The sequence below is a fragment of the Stenella coeruleoalba genome, assembly GCF_951394435.1.
Source record: "Stenella coeruleoalba genome assembly, chromosome: 2".
NCBI lineage: Eukaryota > Metazoa > Chordata > Mammalia > Artiodactyla > Delphinidae > Stenella > Stenella coeruleoalba.
In genome coordinates, this window is record NC_137147.1 from 164,924,018 (window position 1) to 164,946,115 (window position 22,098).

A 22,098-nucleotide genomic window follows, 5' to 3' on the forward strand; every position below is an offset into this window, starting at 1 on the left:
TGGGATCTTCCCGGACCGGGGCACGAACCCATGTCCCCTGCATCGGCAGGCGGATTCTCAACCACTGTGCCACCAAGGAAGCCCAATCAATTCATTTTTAAGTTTTATTCTCTGATGAAACAGAAAGCAGTATCCTGGTCTATTGCTAAGGTCTATACAATGCAAATCTATTATATTACACTTTTTTGTTTCTATGTGTGTGCTGACTGCTCATGTGGTTTAAGTAATAAAGAATAAGGATCAATCATGTATATGATGATATTTACAACCACGCTACCCTTGGCAAAGTTTTTAAGGAAAACATTTGGGTACTTAAAGTGGGCACTGATGTAAGTGGGTTAAAGTGAGGTTAACATTTTAAATTTATTCTTGTAGGAGATATTTGGATTTAGTTATTAAACTAAAATGTTCGACTTTCCTACCTTATCCTAGCCTTCTCATTTCTTTTCAGAACATTGAAATTAAGTTTTGCAGCTCTAAAGCCAAAGCAAGTTGTTATAAATTATTATTTGAAAGAGATACCTTGGTTGCTCTGGGGTGTATTAAATAAATATTTATCAGTTGACTAGGTTTTTATGTAAGGACATCACTCGTCATAAGCATGTCGGGGTGAACCACTATGTGTCTCTTATGTACCATGTATTGGGATAGACTAATTTTTTTCTCTACTTGATATTTGAATTAATGTTTACAACTAGCTTGTGAGGGAGGCAACAGAAGAACCCAGAGTCTTCAGTCTCTTGCCCAAAGTCACAGAACTGCGAGGATCTAAATAAAGAGCAAATTCATTTGTCTTCCCTGTTTTAAACATTTTTGGTGAATTATAGAAAATATCTCACAGTATTATTCTAAGATCGGAAGGAAGAAGAAAAGAGAAAATGCCGTGATTGAGTGATGATTAAAGGCTGGTATAGAAGTATTTTCCATTTTCTGGTGCATGTCCTTGGCTTGGGGATGTGTATCCGAGAGGAGGGCAGAGTGTGTTCTTCTGTCTATTGTGGGCCTGTGTGTGTGGCTACAGCCCTCAGACTCCCTTATCCCAGGCAGGTGACTGCATTTCTGAGGTCTAACCTGGAGGGAATGTCCTCAGTCAGCTTTTTGGTATAGACATGGGAAAAACATTTTAAATATGTAGAATCATTTTTCTGCTACTTTTGAAAAACCAGGTGCATCATTAATTTGCAAGATCTGGTTTTTTACAAGACACCTTTTTGTTTCTTTTTGAATAGAAAGATGAAAACTACAGAAGCCTCCCACGGGACACTAGTAACTGGTCTAACCAATTTCAGAGAGACAATGCTCGCTCATCTCTGAGTGCCAGTCACCCAATGGTGGACAAGTGGCTGGAGAAGCAAGAACAGGTAACACAAACGAATCCTTCTACATGCGTCGGTGGTGTAACTTCCTAGCCCATCCCCCAGACGTTGCCCTCCATCACAGTGATGACTGGAGATAAGTGATTCTGCCAGACTGCAGTTAAGGACCAGGCTCCGTATCAGAGTGTGCATAACATAAATGTAGACTATTTCGGTGGTGGTTCCTGATCAAAGATTTCTCATAAGCAGGTGCTGTAGGTTCTCAAGTATCACCACCGTAGAGCTTGTTAGGCTGTGAGGCACAGATATTTGGTGTGAATAATGTGGTTTATAGGTAGACTTTCAAGACCACCCATGGGCTCTCCTCTCGACTGAGAGGCAATTACGTCAAAGGATCTGAAGAGGCAAAATAAATTTTCTGTTATCCCTGACTTCACTTTATGGGAAAAATATAAGCTGTAGTGTTGTTTCAGCATTTAGACTGTCTTGTCAGGTCTGGGGACTTGTCCTTTCATAAATGTCAAGGACCTGTTGTAGGTGTCTACGTTTTCAGAGTAGCTTAGTTCACTCTGTGGGGCAGTCACCTCCAATTCATGAAATCAGAATTGTTACCACTCGGTATACATAGTGGCTTGGGAAGAGGACTGTTTGCAACAAAACTGTTGGTATGAAGACTAAGAATTTATCTGGTAAGTTTTGATGTATAAAAAGTTCTTGCAGTGTTGTTTTTTTAAAGTGTTAATTGTTTATTGTTAGTCACAGTGTTTCTCTGTAGTGGGAACGCCAGTGGTTTCTTTGTAGTTTTATTAGTTTTGATATTAAAAATGCACTTATTTGGTTCCTTCGTCATCTATATTCTTTAAAAAGTTCATATGGATCACAAACTAGGTGAGTACTCGGTGACAGAATGTTTTGTTGTGTATCAGTTTCAATAATTTCTAAAATTATTGATAATTCGGTTGCCTAGATACTGGAATAGCTGTTTTTCAATTTAGATTAATGATATCAGTGGAAAGAAACCCTAAGTATTTTGCTGAATTCATCTCAGTCTATGTTTTACAGCATAAACCTCCTAAAATAGCTCTGTGTATGTGGGGTGTTTGATTATGAAACAATAAAAAAGGACAGTTTGCCTTTGATACCTGTGACGGAATGATCTTTATCCTATAGTAAGGAGTATAAAACTTTGTGTGCTGGAAATAATTTTAATATATATTTTTTGATGTGGACCATTTTTAAAGTCATTATTGAATTTGTTACAATATTGCTTCTGTTTTATGTTTTGGTTTTTTGGCTGCAAGGCATGTAGGACCCCAGCTTCCTGGCCAGGGATCAAACCCGCACCTCCTGCACTGGAAGGCGAAGTCTTAACCAGTGGACTGCCAGGGAAGTCCCTGGAAATGATTTTAAATAGTTTAAAAACCATGGAAGTTCTACGTAGGAAAAACAAGTGAAAACCCAGTGATAATGAAATAGTAACACTAATTAGTTTAAAATCTGTATTGTTTTGAGAAAATTATCGCTTTGAAGTAACTTTTTAGGATTGAGATAGTTCACCTCGGGCCTGGGGTCAGACTGGCTGCTATCGGCTCTTCACCACGTGTGGGGTTTGGGCACTTGCTCGCCTTGTCTGCCCCTCGGTTTATTCACACAGTGGACATAGCGGATGTGGTAATCATAGAGCTGGCCTCATTGGTGATATAATACCTGCTGAGGGCTTAGCTTCATGCCCGGTACCCAGACAAATTCAGTGTGTCTTAGTATATTTGTTGGAAAAGCATCGTGTGCTAATACAGAACATCTAGGTTGCATGATAAGGAACTACTCCTTGCTCCTTTAACAAGAAGCCAGGGGGAAGCGAGGGTAGGGGTTCGTTTCTGGCCCAGTGGTCTTCCTGAGGGTCAAGGTTCCCCAGCTTCTCCCGGAGCCCCGCAGGCTTGGCTAGTCCTTTCCTGCTGGGTCCAGACCATCACATCCTTGCAGAGGTAGGGGGCCGGGCCCTTCTCTTCACTGTGGCCCATTTGAAAGCAGATAAGCTTTTCCTGTCGCCTCCCCCTTCCCCCGCCCACCAGATGCCCTTTGTGTTTTGTTGTCCAGAATCTCATGACTTGCCTACCCGTTTTGAAATCAAAGGCAGTACAAGTACCTGTGTTGGTTTAGACTGCGTTTGACCTCCTGGTGCTGGGGGTGGAAATGGGGGTTTACCTTCCCTGAAACACAATTGCTCATCACTAAACACAGTCAGGGCTCCATTCAAGCTAAAGATGCTGAATCTGACCATTTTTATTGCAAGATTAGGAGAAAAAAATTGGCAGCCCAGAGTTTCTAAAATATGATACATTTAATTATTTCTGAAAATATAACTTTGGGCTTCCCTGGTGGCGCAGTGGTTGAGAGTCCGCCTGCCGATGCAGGGGACATGGGTTCGTGCCCCGGTCCGGGAGGATCCCACATGCCGCGGAGCAGCTGGGCCCCTGAGCCATGGCCGCTGAGCCTGCGCGTCCGGAGCCTGTGCTCTGCAACGGGAGAGGCCACAACAGTGAGAGGCCCGCGTACCGCAAAAAAAAAAAAAAAAAAAAAAAAAAAAAAAAAAAAAAATATATATATATATATATATATATATATATATATAACTTTGTCTTACCATTGCGGTTGTAGGCCTGTTTTTAAGGAAGTAGTATAAATTTTCTTTGTAATTTTGGGGTTTCTTTTTAAGCAAAAGGGATGCATTGAGACACAAACAACTTTTTTTTTCCCCAAAACTAAGCCTTGATTGGCTTTTGTTGAAGTTATTTGAAGTATTTGTTCCATGATAAGAAAGTTAAAAAAGAAAAAAAAAAGTGCTTACTTAATATGTGTAGTCACTGTAAATGACATTAGCTTATTGACTCCTGAGCCTGCAGTCATCTTCTTCCTTGGCTTCAGTTTAAGAAATGCCGATCCATTCCTTAAATTTAATGATTTACCATCAGCAGGATAATTAACTAGCCTGAAGTCTATTTAACTGGACAGGAACAGCAAAAACAAAACAAAACCCATGTTAAAACTTTGGCCAAAAGTAAGCACAATTGTTTGGGCAGAAGAGTACAAATAGGTTATGCTGGATACACTGGAAATCTAGTCCAGCCATTCTCATTTAATTGTGGATTTATTCATTTAACTGTTCCCATGAGTCATTTGACTTTAATGGCCTGATGTCTCTTCTGTGTGTTTTTGTTGGTTTTTTTTTGCCATTAAAAATATAGTAAAGGAGTGGCATCATGTAGATAAAAGAATATTTCATATGGTTAAAAAAAAAAATCAGCCCTTGCCTTTATGCTTTGGGATCACCGGAGTGGAACTGATGTCTTCTTTTAGTTATGCCATCTGGACTGAAGAGGTCAGGAGAGTTCTAGATTGTATATGCCTCCAGTGGTTTTGTTTTTGCTCTATTTCCTACTAGAGTGCTTGTTTCTCATTATCTCTGTTTTTTGAAGGCAATTATGACCACATCAGCTTTGCCAGTGGGAATAAACAGTAGGGATGAAAAGGACAAAGGAGGGTGTGTGCTGAGCTAGCAGGCACCTCTGGAAGCTGAGGTGCTTTCTCTTTTGGGATTGATAAGGGGACGATTGAATCTTCCTTCCCTCTGTTAGAGTGTTGGTAAGTTTACCTCTGTCTCTAAAGGTAGGTGGTGTATCTGAACTCTGAACTCTGACCCAGGAAGCACTTGGAGTCAAAGTCAACATGATTCCAGAATCATGACTGACTCACCTTGCTCAGATTTGCCTGTAGCAGCATCCTACGTCAGGGTCATCTCAGAAGGTAGAGGACTGAGCATCTTTCAGAGACATCCTTTTCTTACCTCAATCTCTTGACTTCCTTCTCCTAGGAGCTCTCAGAGGAAGCACAAAGGATTTGAAAACTAAATGGGTTTCTGTCGTGTTGCCTTAAAAATGTTCTCCTGCTTCCGAAATTTTGACTCTGAGACCCAAGAAACAAAAAACATAGCAAACTGCCGTCAGTTTTTTTTCTTTTTTTGTAATTAATTAATTTATTTTTGGCTGCGTTGGGTCTTCGTTGCTGCGCGTGGTCTTTCTCTAGTTGCAGTGTGTGGGCTTCTCATTGCGGTGGCTTCTCCTGTTGCGGAGCACGGGCTCTAGGCACGTGGGCTTCAGTGGTTGTGGCACACAGGCTCAGTAGTTGTGGCGCGCGGGCTTAGTTGCTCCAGCACTCGGGATCTTTCCGGACCAGGGCTCGAACCCGTGTCCCCTGCATTGGCAGGCGGATTCCTAACCACTGCGTCACCAGGGAAGCCTCCCCAGTTTTGATGTATGACAATGCTTTAAGAAATCTGAATTCCTTTTAACGATTACCATTTCCTTGACTCTGCATGGAGTATAATTTAATATTGGCAGAAAATAGATCATAAGCTGCCTTTGTTCTTCTATCCCCACCGTTTATTGCAACTAATAAATTCCACAGAAGAGGAGGCAGGAACTTTACAATACATGATTGGGAGAATTTGGGACCAGAATGTAGAGGGACCTTAAGGGAAATTTAAGCTAATTGGGAGCCTGCCATTTTCACTACCTTGTCTGGGTGAACAGGCCTGAAGCCAATTAACAGAAAACGCTAGGAGGTGGAAGGCACATTCCAGCCACCACTTACGCTCTGTTACAGGGGATGACTGCCCTGACCTTTAGAGAAAAGTCCATGCTTTAAGATTCTTTCCATCAAGCAAAAACTGCATCTAATTGGCAGATTATACTGAGGGAGGCAGACTCAGGGAAAGACCTTAAATGTGTGGTGATCACGAGGTTTAGGTTTGACATTGAATGGGCCGTCCCCTCCCCTTTGGAGCCTGTGAGGACATGAGTTTTAGAAGCACTGAACTGCCTTTTTCCTTCTTCTTTTGTGCACTTTTGTCACTGTCTCCAGCCACGATGCTTTTGCTCCAGGCTTTTTCATGCAGACAGAACATTTCTGAATTTTCATCACTTATTCCTTCTGAAATGAATGTGGCTAATCCAGGGATAGGTCTGTTTTTACATCAGCTTGTATTTGTTGACTCCTAGAGATTATAATTAGAAAACAGCTGATGGTTAAATAGAAAACCTATGTAATAAAATAATGCCAGGGACTGAATGCTTATCATTGGTCCTGTTCTCAAAAGAGAAGAGTCCAACACTGTCTGCTTATCCTGATACTTTTAAAACTTTTGAAAATATTTATACATTATGATTGCTATTCATGTGCTACACAGTGGGTATAGTCACAAATCATGGAAAAGTTAAGTTACTATGAAAGTGTTTCATTTTTACATTTCACTGTAATTTGATTAAAGCCAAAGTTTTGAGGAGCTAGAGCAGAAGTAAATTTTAAAAATTAGAGCCTGTTTTGGATGTGAGTAAACAGTGTAGTGAAGCAACGTTTTTAAGCGTATCCAGATTTTATATGGGGATAGTTTAGAAAAGTGAGGAAGTCAGTCAGTAAGTCCTCGTGTTCCTAGGTTTTGCCCATTTCACCCTGGCGTGATGAATGACGGGGTCAGGGGTCATGCTGTGGGCCCACACCTTTCTCCGTGGTTGGTTTTTCTTCCATCCACCTGCACAGGCAAGATCCTCATCTTTCCCCAAGTACTTAAAAACCTTTTCTAAATGGGGGGAAAAAAAAATCTCATCTCATTGACACTTAGAACCATCCAGATGACATATAAGTGGTTTTCCAGAATATGAACTGATCATACTTCCTTAATGACAAAATGAGGAGGTGGCTTCTTCAGAAATCTGATTACAACAGCTGCAAACCGGTCAGTGAAATGACTGCAGGGTCAACCCCTTAGAACAAGGAAGAGCCCTGGAAATTCTGACATGGGAACTGGCCGGGCTTCCTGGTCTCTGCCACACTAATGGGACAGGAGGTTAGGCTCTGGTCCTGCTAAATAGTAACTGGGATGTGGTTGGTTTGTTTATTCTTTAGCACAAAGACACTGAGTAACCAAAAGACTTGATAATCTGGTTAAAAATAATCAAAGGCCCCTGCCTCCCAATTCTAAAGTTCTACAGTTTTCTATCAAAAGGCAGGGGATTTATTAATATTATTTCCTAGTTGGCAAAGTTTCGCAGAACTTGTGCCAAAGCTAATAGAATTGTGTTCACCTCTAGCAGCAGCAAATGTAGAAACTAAAAACATCGATCGCTTTAAAAATTAAGTTTAGTTTTCATTATAAAGATGCCAGAGAGTTTCTTTATAGCAGAAACATGTCATGTTCACCATAACACCAAAAATAAAACCAAAACAACCTTTGAAGAGAGGTGTCATGTCTCCTGGATATGCCAAGAGCAGAATCTTGTGCTTTGATAATGGGATGTCTGCCGTTATAATACATGTCTTAACGTTAGTCGAGGTTTAAAACTGATAGTGTCATCTTTGTATGTGACACATACTATTTTTCAGAAACCCTACACGTTTTCTACTTGTATTATCAAAGAACAGTGGACTCATAGCATCAAATATAAGAACAGGACTGCAGCGCAGGGGGCTGGTGGACATTCTTCCGAGAAGGAAACATGAGTTTCCCAGGGAGCCTTGCCAGCCACGTGCAGGGCCCCTTTGGACGGTGTTTTCTCGTGAGAGCGACAAGCATTTTACCCTTATGTAAGTTCAGTGGCACGTAACTCACCGGCGTGACCTTTTCTCGGTTGTGTAAAATCTGCAACCTTCATTTTCACTGTAGACAAAATGGGGGAAATAATACCCCCTGTTGGCTTCACGCGTGAAGATTGAGTGAGTAACACATTTCAAAATGCAGATCCAGGTTTTGGTGCATCGTGGGCACTTGTTAGGTGCTGCTCTCCTGTCTTTATTTTGGGTAAGAATAGCCTCGGTAACTCTCCCTGTGTCACAACAGTCGCTGGCTGTTTTTCTCCTGGCATATTGGGAGTATTTGTGCTGTGCTGGTTCCTTTTCATCCCTGGTGTATTTCTAATGCCCTCATCATCCTTCCAGAATTGGATTCTTGCTTCCATGGCATCTTACCAGAACTAAAATAAAAGTTAATCATTTAAAATCATCTCTGGTTCTTTTCTGAAGGACATAATCTGACATAACAGTGATATTAGTGTTCATCTCTGTGTCTGTGTCCATTTTTTATATTCCCTTTTGGTTTTGGCAAGCACGCGTGGCTTTGCTACGATTAGATCTAAGGATGCCATTTAAGAATGCTGAGTGTCTTACTAGGGTTTCTGCTTGGCCACTTCCTAAGCTTCTGGGTTCCTTTGTGAAGTGAATGGAGCTCGGGAGACACAGGACTGCCCATGGGCTCTTAGAGTGAGGGGTGCAGTTTAAGGGGTACTAGTCAATTCTCCTGTTCCTTTATGACTGGCCATTTTTATTGCTTCTTTTGCCTATGGAGCTCAAAGCCTGCAAGCAGCAGGGAAGTGCTTCAGAAATTCTACCGAGTGAAAAATCTTTGGTGGTGTGTGGATTAACCTTCACGGGAGTCTGTTAGTAGCTGATGATTTTCTTGCCTGTGAATACAGCTGCTAGAACTAGATGTTTCGAGCTTGCGCTGTGGATAAAGGTGCATTTTCTTTTTTAGCTACAGCCCTCAGGTGCCTTTTCATAAATTCATTGCAGGCAGCTTTCAAGATTTTGTTGTGAGCTGTGTGATTAAATATGACCATGAAAAAAATACAGGCTTTCTCGTCTCTCTTTATCCCCACCCATCTGTATGTCATTTGCTTTTGAAAATTTGTTCTTTATTTCTACGTTCAGTGAGCAGGGGAACTGCTATCCTTTAAAAATCCTGGTTAAGAAATTGCATTAACATCTTTGGCTTACAGTATGTTGTTTTCACTACCCGTTTCCTGCAGCCTGCCTGTAGCAATTGAATCCCTCTAAGCCATTTAAAATTTTGGAATGTTATGATCTAGGTAGGTATACTTTTTCAAAATCAGTCATATACAAACTTTTTCCAGCTACCTTCAACAGGATTCTGGAATGGTCCTGAAAAAATGGCCGTTTTTAAGCACGAAGACATTTTGCCCAATGGTTTTATGTTCTTTTTTCCCCCACTGAGGCCTGGGTATATGTGCCCTGTAGTATTTTCATTGGGTCTGTGTATCTATGAGACATTCTTTTAAAATTATATTTATTTTTGGCTGTGTTGGGTCTTCGTTTCTTTTTTTCTTTTTTTTTTTTTTTGCGGTACGCGGGCCTCCCACTGTTGGGGCCCCTCCCGTTGCGGAGCACAGGCTCCGGACGCGCAGGCTCAGCGGCCATGGCTCACGGGCCCAGCCGCTCCACGGCATGTGGGATCTTCCCGGACCGGGGCACAAACCCGTGTCCCCTGCATCGGCAGGCGGACTCCCAACCACTGCGCCACCAGGCAAGCCCCATGGGTCTTCGTTTCTGTGCGAGGGCTTTCTCTAGTTGCGGCAAGCGGGGTCTACTCTTCATCGCGGTGCGCAGGCCTCTCACTATCGTGGTCTCTCTTGTTGCGGAGCACAGGCTGCAGACGCGCAGGCTCAGTAGTTGTGGCTCACGGGCCTAGTTGCTCCGCGGCATGTGGAATCCTCCCAGACCAGGGCTCAAACCCGTGTCCCCTGCATTGGCAGGCGAATTCTCAACCACGGCGTCACCAGGGAAGCCCTAGGAGACATTTTTTTTCCTTCAGTTCTTCCTCCCTCCGTCCCTCCCTTCCTTCCTTCCTTTCTTTCTTTTCTCTGCTCTTATGGCTGAAAGGAGGTTGTTGATCAGCTTTCTTTTTAAAGAAGAAAATACTGAAAAATAAGCATGTAATTTCCACAACATACACCTGATGGTATTGCAAGGCAGGGGGGTTTGTTTGGGCTTTTAGGTTTCACTTTATGTATTTGTAGAAATATATACTCCTTTGCAAGAAGAACATATTACTTGAAATATTTTTATTTTTAGTAAATCAAACTTCACAAGATTAGAAGATGGAGCAATGTTTTCTCTCTCTCTCTCTCTCTCTTTTAAATAAATACCATAATTCCCAAACTGTAAAATAAAATGGCAATGTGGATATTAATCAGAATCAAGTTAAACCCTTTGAGAAGTGCAGTGTTTCTTCCTGCCTGCGGTAATCCCTTATTTCCCTGAATTCATTCTTGTATCCTCCTGTTCCCATCACTGCATTTACAAACCTTCCTGGGCTTGTGCTGCCTGTCCTCATTCCTGGAAGAAGCTGCCCTAAGGCCATCCGTCTTCACCTCTGTTCTGTCTGCCATCCTTTCTCAGTCTTAGGACTTTGCCTTCGTATTTAATTCCTCTCTACACAGTCCTGAATGTGTGTGTGTGTCTCTGCACTAGATCTTTCCACTCAGCAGATAGATGCTCCGTTAACACTCCCCCTGCCCCACACACCCTTGTCTCCCTTTCGCCTCTGCCTGGCTGACTGTCCCTCCCAGTTCACAGATTTGGTTCCTTCTTATCTTTCATGTATCCAACCCCAAGCATCCTGCCCCCCCCCCCGACTCAGGGGACACTCCCTAATCCTCATGCTTGCAGGAGGGGGACATTCCTGCTGCCCTTACATTATTGTCTCTTCTTTCATCAGCCTTCTGTTTATAACATTTATGAATTTGAATTTATCTTTATGTCTGTTTCCATGACCTAAAATGGCACTGGTGTTGTCTTGGTTACTCTTTGTAGCTCCGACTCATCCCCCGTGTGGTTTTTTTTTGTTTTTTTTTTTTGCGGTACGCAGGCCTCTCACTGTCGTGGCCTCTCCCGTTGCGGAGCACAGGTTCCGGACGCGCAGGCTCAGCGGCCATGGCTCACGGGCCCAGCCGCTCCGCGGCATGTGGGATCTTCCCAGACTGGACGTACCTGCGTCTCCTGCATCGGCAGGCGGACTCTCAACCACTGCGCCACCTGGGAAGCCCCCCACCACCATGTGTTTTTGAGTGAATAAGTGTTGTGATAAATTGAAAGGAAAAAGTCCATAATAATTTTTACTTTTTCTGATACCATGTATTACAGTTGGATTCTTTGTTGGGTGGACTAGATTGGCCATTTTTATGCCATATGATATGATATTGTGATTTTTATTAGTTATAAGCTAAAAATGGCAGATTATAGGTAAAGCGAAGAAAACCTGTTAAATATTAAGTCATGTACGTAAGTAAATCTTAGAAACACGGTCATACTTCTGAGTCATTGATGTTTGGCTGCATCCTGGCTTGTGTTGCAAGTTTTACTTCAAAAACCTTGACCTGGTGGAGAGCACGGTGTTCCTCATCCACTTATTCAATCACTTCTGATCTTCCCCTGAGAATATCTTGTAACTGAGCATGGATTCAGGTGTTAAAAGGTGAGCACCCTCAGTCTGCTCCTAACAGTGTCTCTGCATCCTTACAATTTTTGCTGTATGACAGTTGGTCACAGTTGCCGTGGGAAAGCCCCCTGAGGCTTTTAAGGCTTTGTCTAGAAGGTCATGGTATTAGAGGGTAAGAGCTGCTGGGACTTACTTAAGTGAGGCATTAGGGGGACATGAGGAAAAAAAGGCCGCCTAAAATGTTGCTCAAGGTCCAACATAGTCATCGATTCTATTAGCTCTAAAAATTTTAATTACTTGAATAATTAAAATATTTGATTATCAGAAAATATTAAATTTCTCTGTTTATAACTAAATTGACAGATTAATTTTCCATTTAATTGGAAAAACAATTTTATTTTTCTTTTTGTGGTACGCGGACCTCTCATTGTTGTGGCCTCTCCCGTTGCGGAGCACAGGCTCCGGACGCGCAGGCTCAGCGGCCATGGCTCAAGGGCCCAGCCGCTCCGCGGCATGTGGGATATTCCCGGACCGGGGCACAAACCCGTGTCCCCTGCATCGGCAGGCGGACTCTAAACCACTGTGCCACTAGGGAAGCCCGAAAAACAATATTTGAACAAACCATTTGATTATATTTAATATTTTATAAGCAAGTGAGTTGAAAGTAATATATTCTCTCCTGAATATATGTTTTGTTTGTTTCAGAGCTGTTTTCTTACTATTTAAAATTTTTTTTTGCAGAGAGTGCTGAGGTTTTTATTGTCATTAGAATGAATATGAATTATACTATTACTCTGGGACCCCAGCCTGGCGAAAACGTTTTCTTTAAGAGACTAATTTTCTTATTCTAGGAACAGTGGAGTTTGGTATTTACATGTTCAGTATATAAAATATGGATGTTATAAATTCTGATCTACCATTGCCATTTTAGATCTAGTAGATAGCTTTTTGATATGGTTTTCTTCAATTCTCTGAGTAAAGTTTCTCTTCTTATACATGTATATTTCATATAAAATTGAGTTTTAGAAATTATTTTCAAAGAGAGGAGTGATATCCTTTGTGTCTTATGGAATTGCACGAAAAGTTTTTTAGTGATAGGAATTGATTCCTATAGAAAGATAACCTCACATAGGTTGTAGAGAATTTATTTTAAAAATTAACGCTCATTAGGTGTCCCTGTTTATTCCTTATCATCCTCTGGGCTCACTGAACATCTAATGAGACGAATGATTAGAATTATGGGGTCTTCCCTGCTACCTTGGAAGATAGTATACTCGTTGGACTATATGGGGATTAATTTGATAGCATGATTTCTTTTTTAATTAATTAATTTTTAAACATCTTCAATGGAGTATAATTGCTTTACAATGGTGTGATAGTTTCTGCTTTATAATGAAGTGAATAAGCTACACATATACATATATCCCCATCTCTCCTCCCTCTTGCATCTCCCTCCCACCCTCCCTTATCCCACCCCTCTAGGTGGTCACAAAGCACCGAGCTGATCTCCCTGTGCTATGCGGCTGCTTCCCACTAGCTATCCGTTTTACATTTGGTAGTGTATATATGTCCATGCCTCTCTCTTACTTCATCCCAGCTTACCCTTCCCCCTCCCCATGTCCTCAAGTCCATTCTCTACGTCTGAGTCTTTATTGCTGTTCTGCCCCTAGGTTCTTCAGAACCATTTTTTTTTTAGATTCCATATATATGTGTTAGCATACGGTATTTGTTTTACTCTTTCTGACTTACTTTACTCTGTATGACAGACTCTAGGTCCATCCACCTCACTACAAATAACTCAATTTCATTTCTTTTTGTGGCTGAGTAATATTCCATTGTATATATGTGCCACATCTTCTTTATCCATTCATCTGTTGATGGGCACTTAGGTTGCTTCCATGTCCTGGCTATTGTAAATAGAGCTGCAATAAACATTGTGGTACATGACTCTTTGAATTATGGTTTTCTCAGGGTATATGCCCAGTAGTGGGATTGCTGGGTCATATGGTGGTTCTATTTTTAGTTTTTTAAGGAACCTCCATCCTGTTCTCCACAGTGGCTGTATCAATTTACATTCCCACCAACAGTGCAAGAGGGTTCCCTTTTCTCCACACCGTCTCCAGCATTTATTGTTTGTAGATTTTTTGATGATGGCCATTCTGACTAGTGTGAGGTGATATCTCATTGTAGTTTTGATTTGCGTTTCTCTAATGATTAGTGATGTTGAGCCTCCTTTCATGTGTTTGTTGGCAATCTGTATATCTTCTTTGGAGAAGTGTCTGTTTAGGCCTTCTGCCCATTTTTGGATTGGGTTGTTTGTTTTTTTGATATTGAGCTGCATGAGCTGCTTGTAAATTTTAGAGATTAATCCTTTGTTCATTGCTTCATTTGCAAATATTTTCTCCCATTCTGAGGGTTGTCTTTTCGTCTTGTTTGTAGTTTCCTTTGCTGTGCAAAAGCTTTTAAGTTTCATTAGGTCCCATTTGTTTATTTTTGTTTTTATTTCCATTTCTCTACAAGGTGGGTCAAAAAGGATCTTGCTGTGATTTATGTCATAGAGTGTTCTGCCTGTGTTCTCCTCTAAGAGTTTTAGAGTGTCTGGCCTTACATTTAGGTCTTTAATCCATTTTGAGTTTATTTTTGTGTATGATGTTAGGGAGTGTTCTAATTTCATTCTTTTACATGTAGCTGTCCAGTTTTCCCAGCACCACTTATTGAAGAGGCTGTCTTTTCTCTATTGTATATTCTTGCCTCCTTAATCAAACATAAGGTGACCATATGTGCGTGGGTTTATCTCTGGGCTTTCTATCCTGTTCCACTGATCTACATTTCTGTTTTGTGCCAGTACCATACTGTCTTGATTACTGTAGCTTTGTAGTATAGTCTGAAGTCAGTGAGCCTGATTCCTCCAGCTCCGGTTTTCTTTCTCAAGATTGCTTTGGCTCTTCGGGGGCTTTTGTGTTTCCATATAAATTGTGAAATTTTTTGTTCTAGTTCTGTGAAAAATGCTATTGGTAGTTTGATAGAGATTGCATTGTGATTTTTTTTTAATTAAAAAAATTTTAGAATATGTTATTTACTTGATTTATTTTTATTTTTTTTTTGTGGTACGTGGGCCTCTCACTGTTGCGGCCTCTCCCGTTGCGGAGCACAGGCTCCGGACGTGCAGGCTCAGCGGCCATGGCCCACGGGCCTAGCCGCTCCGTGGCATGTGGGATCCTCCCGGACCGGGGCACGAACCCGTGTCCCCTGCGTCGGCAGGCGGACTCTCAACCACTGCGCCACCAGGGAAGCCCTATTTACTTGATTTTTGCAAAGGTAATATATTCATAGCTCCCAAATCAAACATTATACATGGATATTACACAATACTTCCCTCCAGCTCACCTCCCCTTATGCAACCTCTGTTACCAAGTTCCTGTGGACCCTTTCAAAGAATACCATTCTTGCATGAGCAAATATGAAACTGTATTCTCTTTTCACATTGTTACTTAAATACTACCTATCATCTTCTGGGCTTTGATTTTTCTGCTGAAAATGGCTGGGTGATCTTTGTATATGGAAGCATAAAAAGGGTCTATTTTTGAAACTGTTTACTAATTTTCCTTTGTACAGATGGGACATTGTCTGCTGATGAGCATGTCGATTATTTACTGTTTTATTTTTTTTTAATTTATTTATTTTTTTGCGGTACGCGGGCCTCTCACTGTTGTGGCCCCTCCCGTTGCGGAGCACAGGCTCCGGACGTGTAGGCTCAGCAGCCATGGCTCATGGGCCTAGCCGCTCCGCGGCATGTGGGATCTTCCTGGACCTGGGCACAAACCCATGTCCCCTGCATCGGCAGGCAGCCTCTCAACCACTGCACCACCAGGGAAGCCCTGTTTACTGTGTTTTGTTCTTGCAAACAACAGCCCAGTGAATAACCTTTGTCCTTCAGCCACTTGGCATTGAGTATCTCTTGGATAGAAACCTAAAAATGAATTGTATATTTGTGGGTGTGTACGAGAGTATATACATGTATAAGTTTGATGGATGTTTCCAGACTGACCTCAGTAGATGCTGGACCAAGTTACACTCCCACCAGCAATGCCCAGGAGACCCCGTGCACTCTGTCATGTCACGTTACAACATGAGGTTCTGTGAAATCTGTTCAGCTGATGAGATATGCCTTTGAAATCATTCCCTTTCCCCTCTCTCCAGAGCATAAGGCTGTTGACACAGTTTGCAGCTTGTGAGCTGAGACTGGGCTTCCTTTCCTCTTAGGGAGAACAGGTCACTCAATCCCTGTCTTCCTGGGAGGAAGAGGAAGCCTTGGCGTGCACAATGGGGGTGGGGTGGGGTGGGGAGGGCGTTCTTGTTACTCCTTCACAGAGTAACACGGAGGAAACACACCATAGTATTAGTTTTGATGCTACTGTTTCTATTGTGGGTGGATCTTCCTGCCACCCCTTTATGGACATCCCAGCGCTTCTCCCCTGCACCCCCAGCGCTGCCAGCTCCCCTGAACTTGTTTGGTCTCCAGATTCATCTTGCGCTTACATCGCTGGCCTTTTGAACATGCTCATCAACTCTCCCCTTGCCTCTTCCTAAGTCCTCTCCGCCTGGTCAGAACTTGGAAGTCTCCACTCTGGAGACGTCCTGACACCTGCCTTCCGTGGCCCATTATCCTATCCGCCTACTCCTGCCCAAACCAAGGGAAGGTACACCCAGGAGCTTTTATTCCCTTTCTTTCCATCATGGCACTTACCACGTTTCATTTTAATTACGGGTCTTTCTCTTTTAATGAGAGCGCGGCCCGTGTTTGTTGCTCAGGGTTTCTGTTTGTGAGGGAGGCATGCCTAAACTTCTGGTGGCATTAAATCTCTTTTGCAACCTTTGCATCTAAGCACACCTTACTCACTGGATGCTTTTGTAATTGTAAAGGGCTACATACTTATAATTTGTGTATCTAACCGGTTCTTCTCTTAACACATTTTTATAGCCAACATTTTGATAAAAAATGTATTATTCCATAGAGAGTATATCTTTCCTTACAGTGAATGTTTAACTTTTCAGGAATCTCTTCTAGATTAAATTGGGAAAATTTTGAGGGGAGGGCAAGGAAAGTTAGATTATATCAGCAGAAATCTAGGCTTTTGGACTTACTCCTATTTTAAGTCCCCAGCGGGACTGATTTTCCTGAGAACTTTGTATTTTAATCATAAACATACCCGATTCAGTAATACTTTCATAAACCTTTGGCTGAGAGTTTGGCATTAATGTCCTGAACTCATAGAAAGAGAAACATATTTTTGTGGATTGGCCAAGAAAAACAGGTCTCAATTCAAATAAAAATAATGTTTCTTATTTTAAAAAGATTTTTCCACTGAGTTATGTGTTAAACTTTCTGCTAATTTAGTTGTCTAATATTGCACATGACTTAGGCAGTGATTCGATATACCTTCTGTGGCTCAGTCTAATGCCTATCTGAATTTTTAAAATTTTGCTCTTCAGTAGGAGTTAAGTTGAATTAGGGTACACATAATGATTTAACTAACTTTTATTATTTGTGGATTTTTATAAAAAGATAAATCCCACGTCTTATTTCTTTAAATATATTGGAAATCGTAAAATATGCGAAGGACTTTTATCGATGGTGAAAATGCCTTCTTTAAGGTGCGTGTGCATTTTCCCTTCTGTAAGTGACTAGACCAGCATTTTGAATCTACTGCATCCCTGGAGAATCTTTCTCTTGGCTTCTCTGACATTCTGTCTCTAAGCTCAGTCATTGTTTTATTTGCAGAAATGTCTTTCTTCTGCTCTTCCCGTGTGCGTGCATGCAGGTCATTTTTCTAAATGGGATTTTACGTGCTCTTCCTTGGCATGACCTTTCAGTTTCTCTTCCCGTCTTTCCAGCTTCGTGTTGCCCACAGATACTAGCTGACTACTTCTGTCTAGATGTCTTTGAGCTCTTTTTACACTTTCTCCCAAGCAGAATGAAGTGGTCCCTAGTGTAAAGGGCAGTGCGAGTTGAAACCCCTTGCTCTGGACCTGACTCTCCCTCCATCTGTGCAATCCATCACAGCCTCTGTATGCCAGAATGACCTCACCCCCTGTGAAATTGTCTGTAGTTAATTTTCAGATGTTTCCCAGAGCTAGAAAATTCTATAATTGTCAGTGACTTTCTTGTTTCTTGTCATTTTGCCATGGGTCTCCCAGGTTTCAAACTTACGTTGTGTCTTTCTACTGCTTCTTGTTTTATCTGTTGCCAGGTACTACATATTATACCTTTAGTCTTGCATATAACCGTGTTCTTTCTACCTTCTAGCACCTGTTCTCACTTCAGCCGTACTCCTTTCAACTGGACTGATGCAACATGTGTCTCCCTCTACCATCTGTCCCTTCTTTAAGTCAATGCTGCACATTCCTATTTGCTTAATCTTTCAAACCACTGTTTGTATTGCATCACCTCCATGTTTAAAGGCATAAAATAACTCCCTCCTGCAGTGATTTAAAATTAACTTCATTAGCTTGGTGTTCCGTATACTCTGCAACCCAAAATCCAAGTTAACGTCTTTAGACTTCATCTCCTACCATGACCTCATGCACATCCTACGCTCTGTTGGACTTCTGTGCATTCCTTTTAAATAAATATTCCTTCTATTAAATAAATATTCCTTGCATTTCTTCTATTCCTCCAAGGCCCCCCCCCCCCCACCTTTTGAATCAGCGTTGTGTCGTTAATTACTTAATCCAGTCTCTGGTCACATGTGTTTTGGACGCTCGCTTTAAGATACTGCCCTGCTTGAGAATGGAGTGGTTTGAACAGCGAGGAGACCAAAATTGAGTCCTAGTTCATGTTTCTTAATGGGAATCTTGCATAAACTGCTTAACCTCTAGCTTCCTGGAGGGGCAGAACCTGGATGGAAATGGTCACTTAAGGAAAACCAATATTCCAAAAGTCTGTCTGGAAAACAAAGAGTCTGGTAAAATTTTGAGGAAATTTCTTTTTTATCCCATGATGTCAGGGGTTATTTTCTTGCTTTTGAGCCAAAGGTGTTCTGGTGTTCTGTCTGTGTGGAGCCCCCTGTGAGGACGCTGTGTCATGTGCTCCCAGTCAGAGGCTCAGATTTGATTCCTGCCTTGAGGGATTTATTAGTCTGACTGCTCTGAACCCCCCTTTCCTTATCTGGACTGTTGGAGGAATTACCTCTTTCTTACTAATAAAGTTCAGAAGCTTTAATGACCTTATCACAGTGGTTTACAAATTATGCTCCTGACCAGAAAAACTTAGATTTCTGTTGCCCTTAGCTGTGTGACCGTGGTCACTTTGATTTGACTCTTCAGTAAAATAATATAGCTCAATAGTCAATAAATGTTACTTTAATTACATAATATGTTAGTCAAAACCTAATATAAAAGTTATTGCTGTTCTTTGCCACACACCCTGTCCTAGTGATTGCTTTAAATTTTCAGTAGTCATGTTCTATCATTAGGAACTCAACTTGCTTCTTATCTTTAAATATAAGGCCTTGTTGGATAGAATAATAAGCAAATTACATTCAACAGTCTATTCTACTGTCAAAAAATGTAGGGTTTTTTTTGTATGTGAAACAAACGTGTAGTATTTAGTCAAAATAATTCTGTCCCTGCTCTCAGATGCCTTATAGTCTCTTGGGGCGACAGAGCACTGTGGTCCTGTGTGCTTCTGGTGAGTAAGAGGTGGGTGAAAGGCATCACGTGGACACTTCAGTGCATGTGACAGTTGGATGGATATTCAGGTACTCTATCCCAAAACACTAGGACTGCTTTGGATAAATAGATGGTATTCACTTTGGGTCTTGAAAGATGACAGTGGTACCCCGGTAAAGCCAGGTTACAGAAAGATGAGCGTAGGGGAGGTTTTGTTGGTGAGAAGTCTGGTGTGATGGGAGTTTAGTGTTCATGTGTGGACAAGATAGATATTAGAAGTTAAATTGGGTCCAGATTGTGTGGAAGTATCCAAATATATATTATGCAAATACAACATTGGTGATGGAGAAAAGGGGTCAAATCTGTCACATTGGTTCAAACAGCAAGTTTCTTTACCCGTTAAAGTACACTGAAAATGGATTTGAGAAGAGAAAGCCCCATTAGAAGGATAAGAAATAATGTCCTAAATCCATGCTGTTGCAGCAGAGATGAAAAGCATAAATTTGATAGGTACTAGGCGGTAGAATCAATTGGTCTTGGTAGTGATCAGGATGTGATTTTCTATGGTTGAGATATGAAGAACGGCTCACAGCAATTTCAGTAGAACGAAGGGCCAGGCACCAGATTTCTAGGGGGTTGAGGGATAAATGGGAGGTATAAAACATGAAAAACTAAGAGAAGAAGACGAAGGTGTTTTGTTTTTTTAAATGATGGGAGGGGTTGTTGCTTAGTTGCCTGCTGATGTGAAGAAGTCATTGCTCATTGGGATAGGGCTGTTCGCTCAAAACTTAAAGTTAAAGAGAACCTTGATTACCTTGCATTAATAAGCCAGATTTCATCAGGCTTCATATTTGATTAGCTCCTCCTGGAGCCTTTTAAAAGACCCTTCTGGTTTCTACTGACCTGAATGGTTTTGTGTTACTGGAATATATCTTGTTTTCTGTTTCTTCCAACAGATTACTATGAATATATTAAATAACATTAGGCTTGATTCTTATCCCAAGGAATTCTGACTATTAAAATCTCTGTTCATTCTAAGGAATTTTTTGTTTAGCAGAAAATATGGTATGTCTGGTGATTTTATTTTTTACCCTCTGCATGTGTTGCTCTACATAATGAATATGAGTTGCTCCACATAATGAGATGATGGAACTGTTTATCATCAAACTTCAGCTTCTTTCTTCTATTGTTTTTCTACTATTAGGTAAGATGTTAATGTATAACTAATTGTAGCTTATGGTATATACCACTTGCAAGTACAGAAATATATCTGAGCTTCAGAATAGAGGGGAATTTAAGAGTTAATCTTCAGTCAGTAGTGAGGTACTTTTTGCTAGAATAATATTGCTTAGGGACTTCCTACGAATAAGAAGATAAAAATTGGGCCAGGGTTTCATGGTTTCTTTTCAATTTCTCATGTGACTTAAAATTTGCCAGGTTGTTAATATTTGAATTGTAATAATGATTCTGTGAATTAAAAAAAAAATTATTGGGATTTTAAGGTGGTCTGGAAAACGTGGGTGATTGTTATATAATCTAATGTCTTGATACTCCAGTTCTCATCAAAACAACTTTAATAATAACAAAAACATAGGCTGACTTTTTTTTTTAACCTCAGGTGTGTGTGTGTGTGTGTGTGTGTGTGGTTGTATATGTACATCTCTGTGTTATATTTAGTTAGGGTAATTAATTTTTGGTTAATAATTACAAGATATACTATTTCTTGACTTTTAGTATACTAAACTTTGTTTAAACTAAGAGCTTGTTTATTTTATTTATTTTTTACTGAGATAAAATTGATGTACAACATTGCATAAGTTTAAGGTGTACAAAACTTTTATTCGATACATTTATGTTTTGCAGTATGGTTACCACTGTAGAATTATCTTACACCTCTATCCACATCACATAGCTATCTTTTCTTTTTTTGTGGTGAGAACAATTAAGATATAGTTTCTTAGCACCTTTGGAGTTTGTAATACAGTATTGTTGACCATAATCACAGTGCATTAACCCCCCAGTGCTAAGCTCTTAATATGCGTTGTCCTTATACAGAACCTATGAGGTAATGTTTAGCATTATTATCCCCATTTCCTGGATGAGAAACGTGAGCCTGAAGAGTCATGCAACTTGCTAAAGGTCACACGGGAGTACAACACTTTGCATTCAAGTCAAGGTCTTCCTGGCTCTAAAATCCATTCGTTCTATTATCTAGTTAATGATAACTGCACAGACAAAGATAACTTCCCCTTAAACTGAGATTCACAGGGGTGGAGCTGTTGACCTGGGGTGTGTTTTGGGAAGCCTGTGAGGTCTGTTCCTTGACTGCACAAGCTTTCTTAGGGTCTTTTCTCTGCTCCTCTGCCTGGAATGCGCTTTCCCCAGACTTACCCTTGCTTAACTCTCCCCCGTCTTTCAAACCTGTGCTCAGATCTCACCTTCTCACTGAGACTTTCCGAACCCCTGTTTAGGACTGTAAGGGGTTGCTACCCCTGCCGAACCCCCCACTTTCCCTGCCTTTTTCATTCCCAGTTCCCCTGGCCGTACTCTATTTTTACTAGCACTTTCTTACCTACATGTAATTTGCTTATTTATCACATTTATTGTGAATTTTCCATTCCTGCCTGTTAAAATATGTTTCAGGAGGGCGGGAATATTGCCTGTTTTGTTCACTCCTGTGTCCCCAGTGCCTTTTACAGCGCCTGGCACATCATAGGCATTCAGTCATTGAATAAATAAATAAGTGGCTAGATGCACGAGAACTCTCTGAATTCATAAGGAAGATACCCCCCCTTTTTTTAATGAGCTTGTTCCTAGGGAAAGCAT

General features: G+C 41.1%; 1 protein-coding gene across 18 annotated transcripts in view; it reads left to right on the top strand.

Annotated features, from left to right (window-relative positions):
• The window catches only part of PARD3 (par-3 family cell polarity regulator), a 637,508-nt gene that overhangs the window by 305,336 nt on the left and 310,074 nt on the right, over positions 1-22,098 (top strand). For 15 of the 18 annotated variants that reach the window (XM_079913062.1, XM_079913076.1, XM_079913072.1 and 12 more), the window contains exon 5: positions 1,230-1,361. The exons of the other annotated variants lie outside the window; for them this stretch is intronic. In XM_079913062.1, the coding sequence (XP_079769188.1) occupies positions 1,230-1,361 (132 nt within the window). The remainder of the gene's footprint in view (positions 1-1,229; positions 1,362-22,098) is intronic. 18 annotated transcript variants of the gene reach the window in all.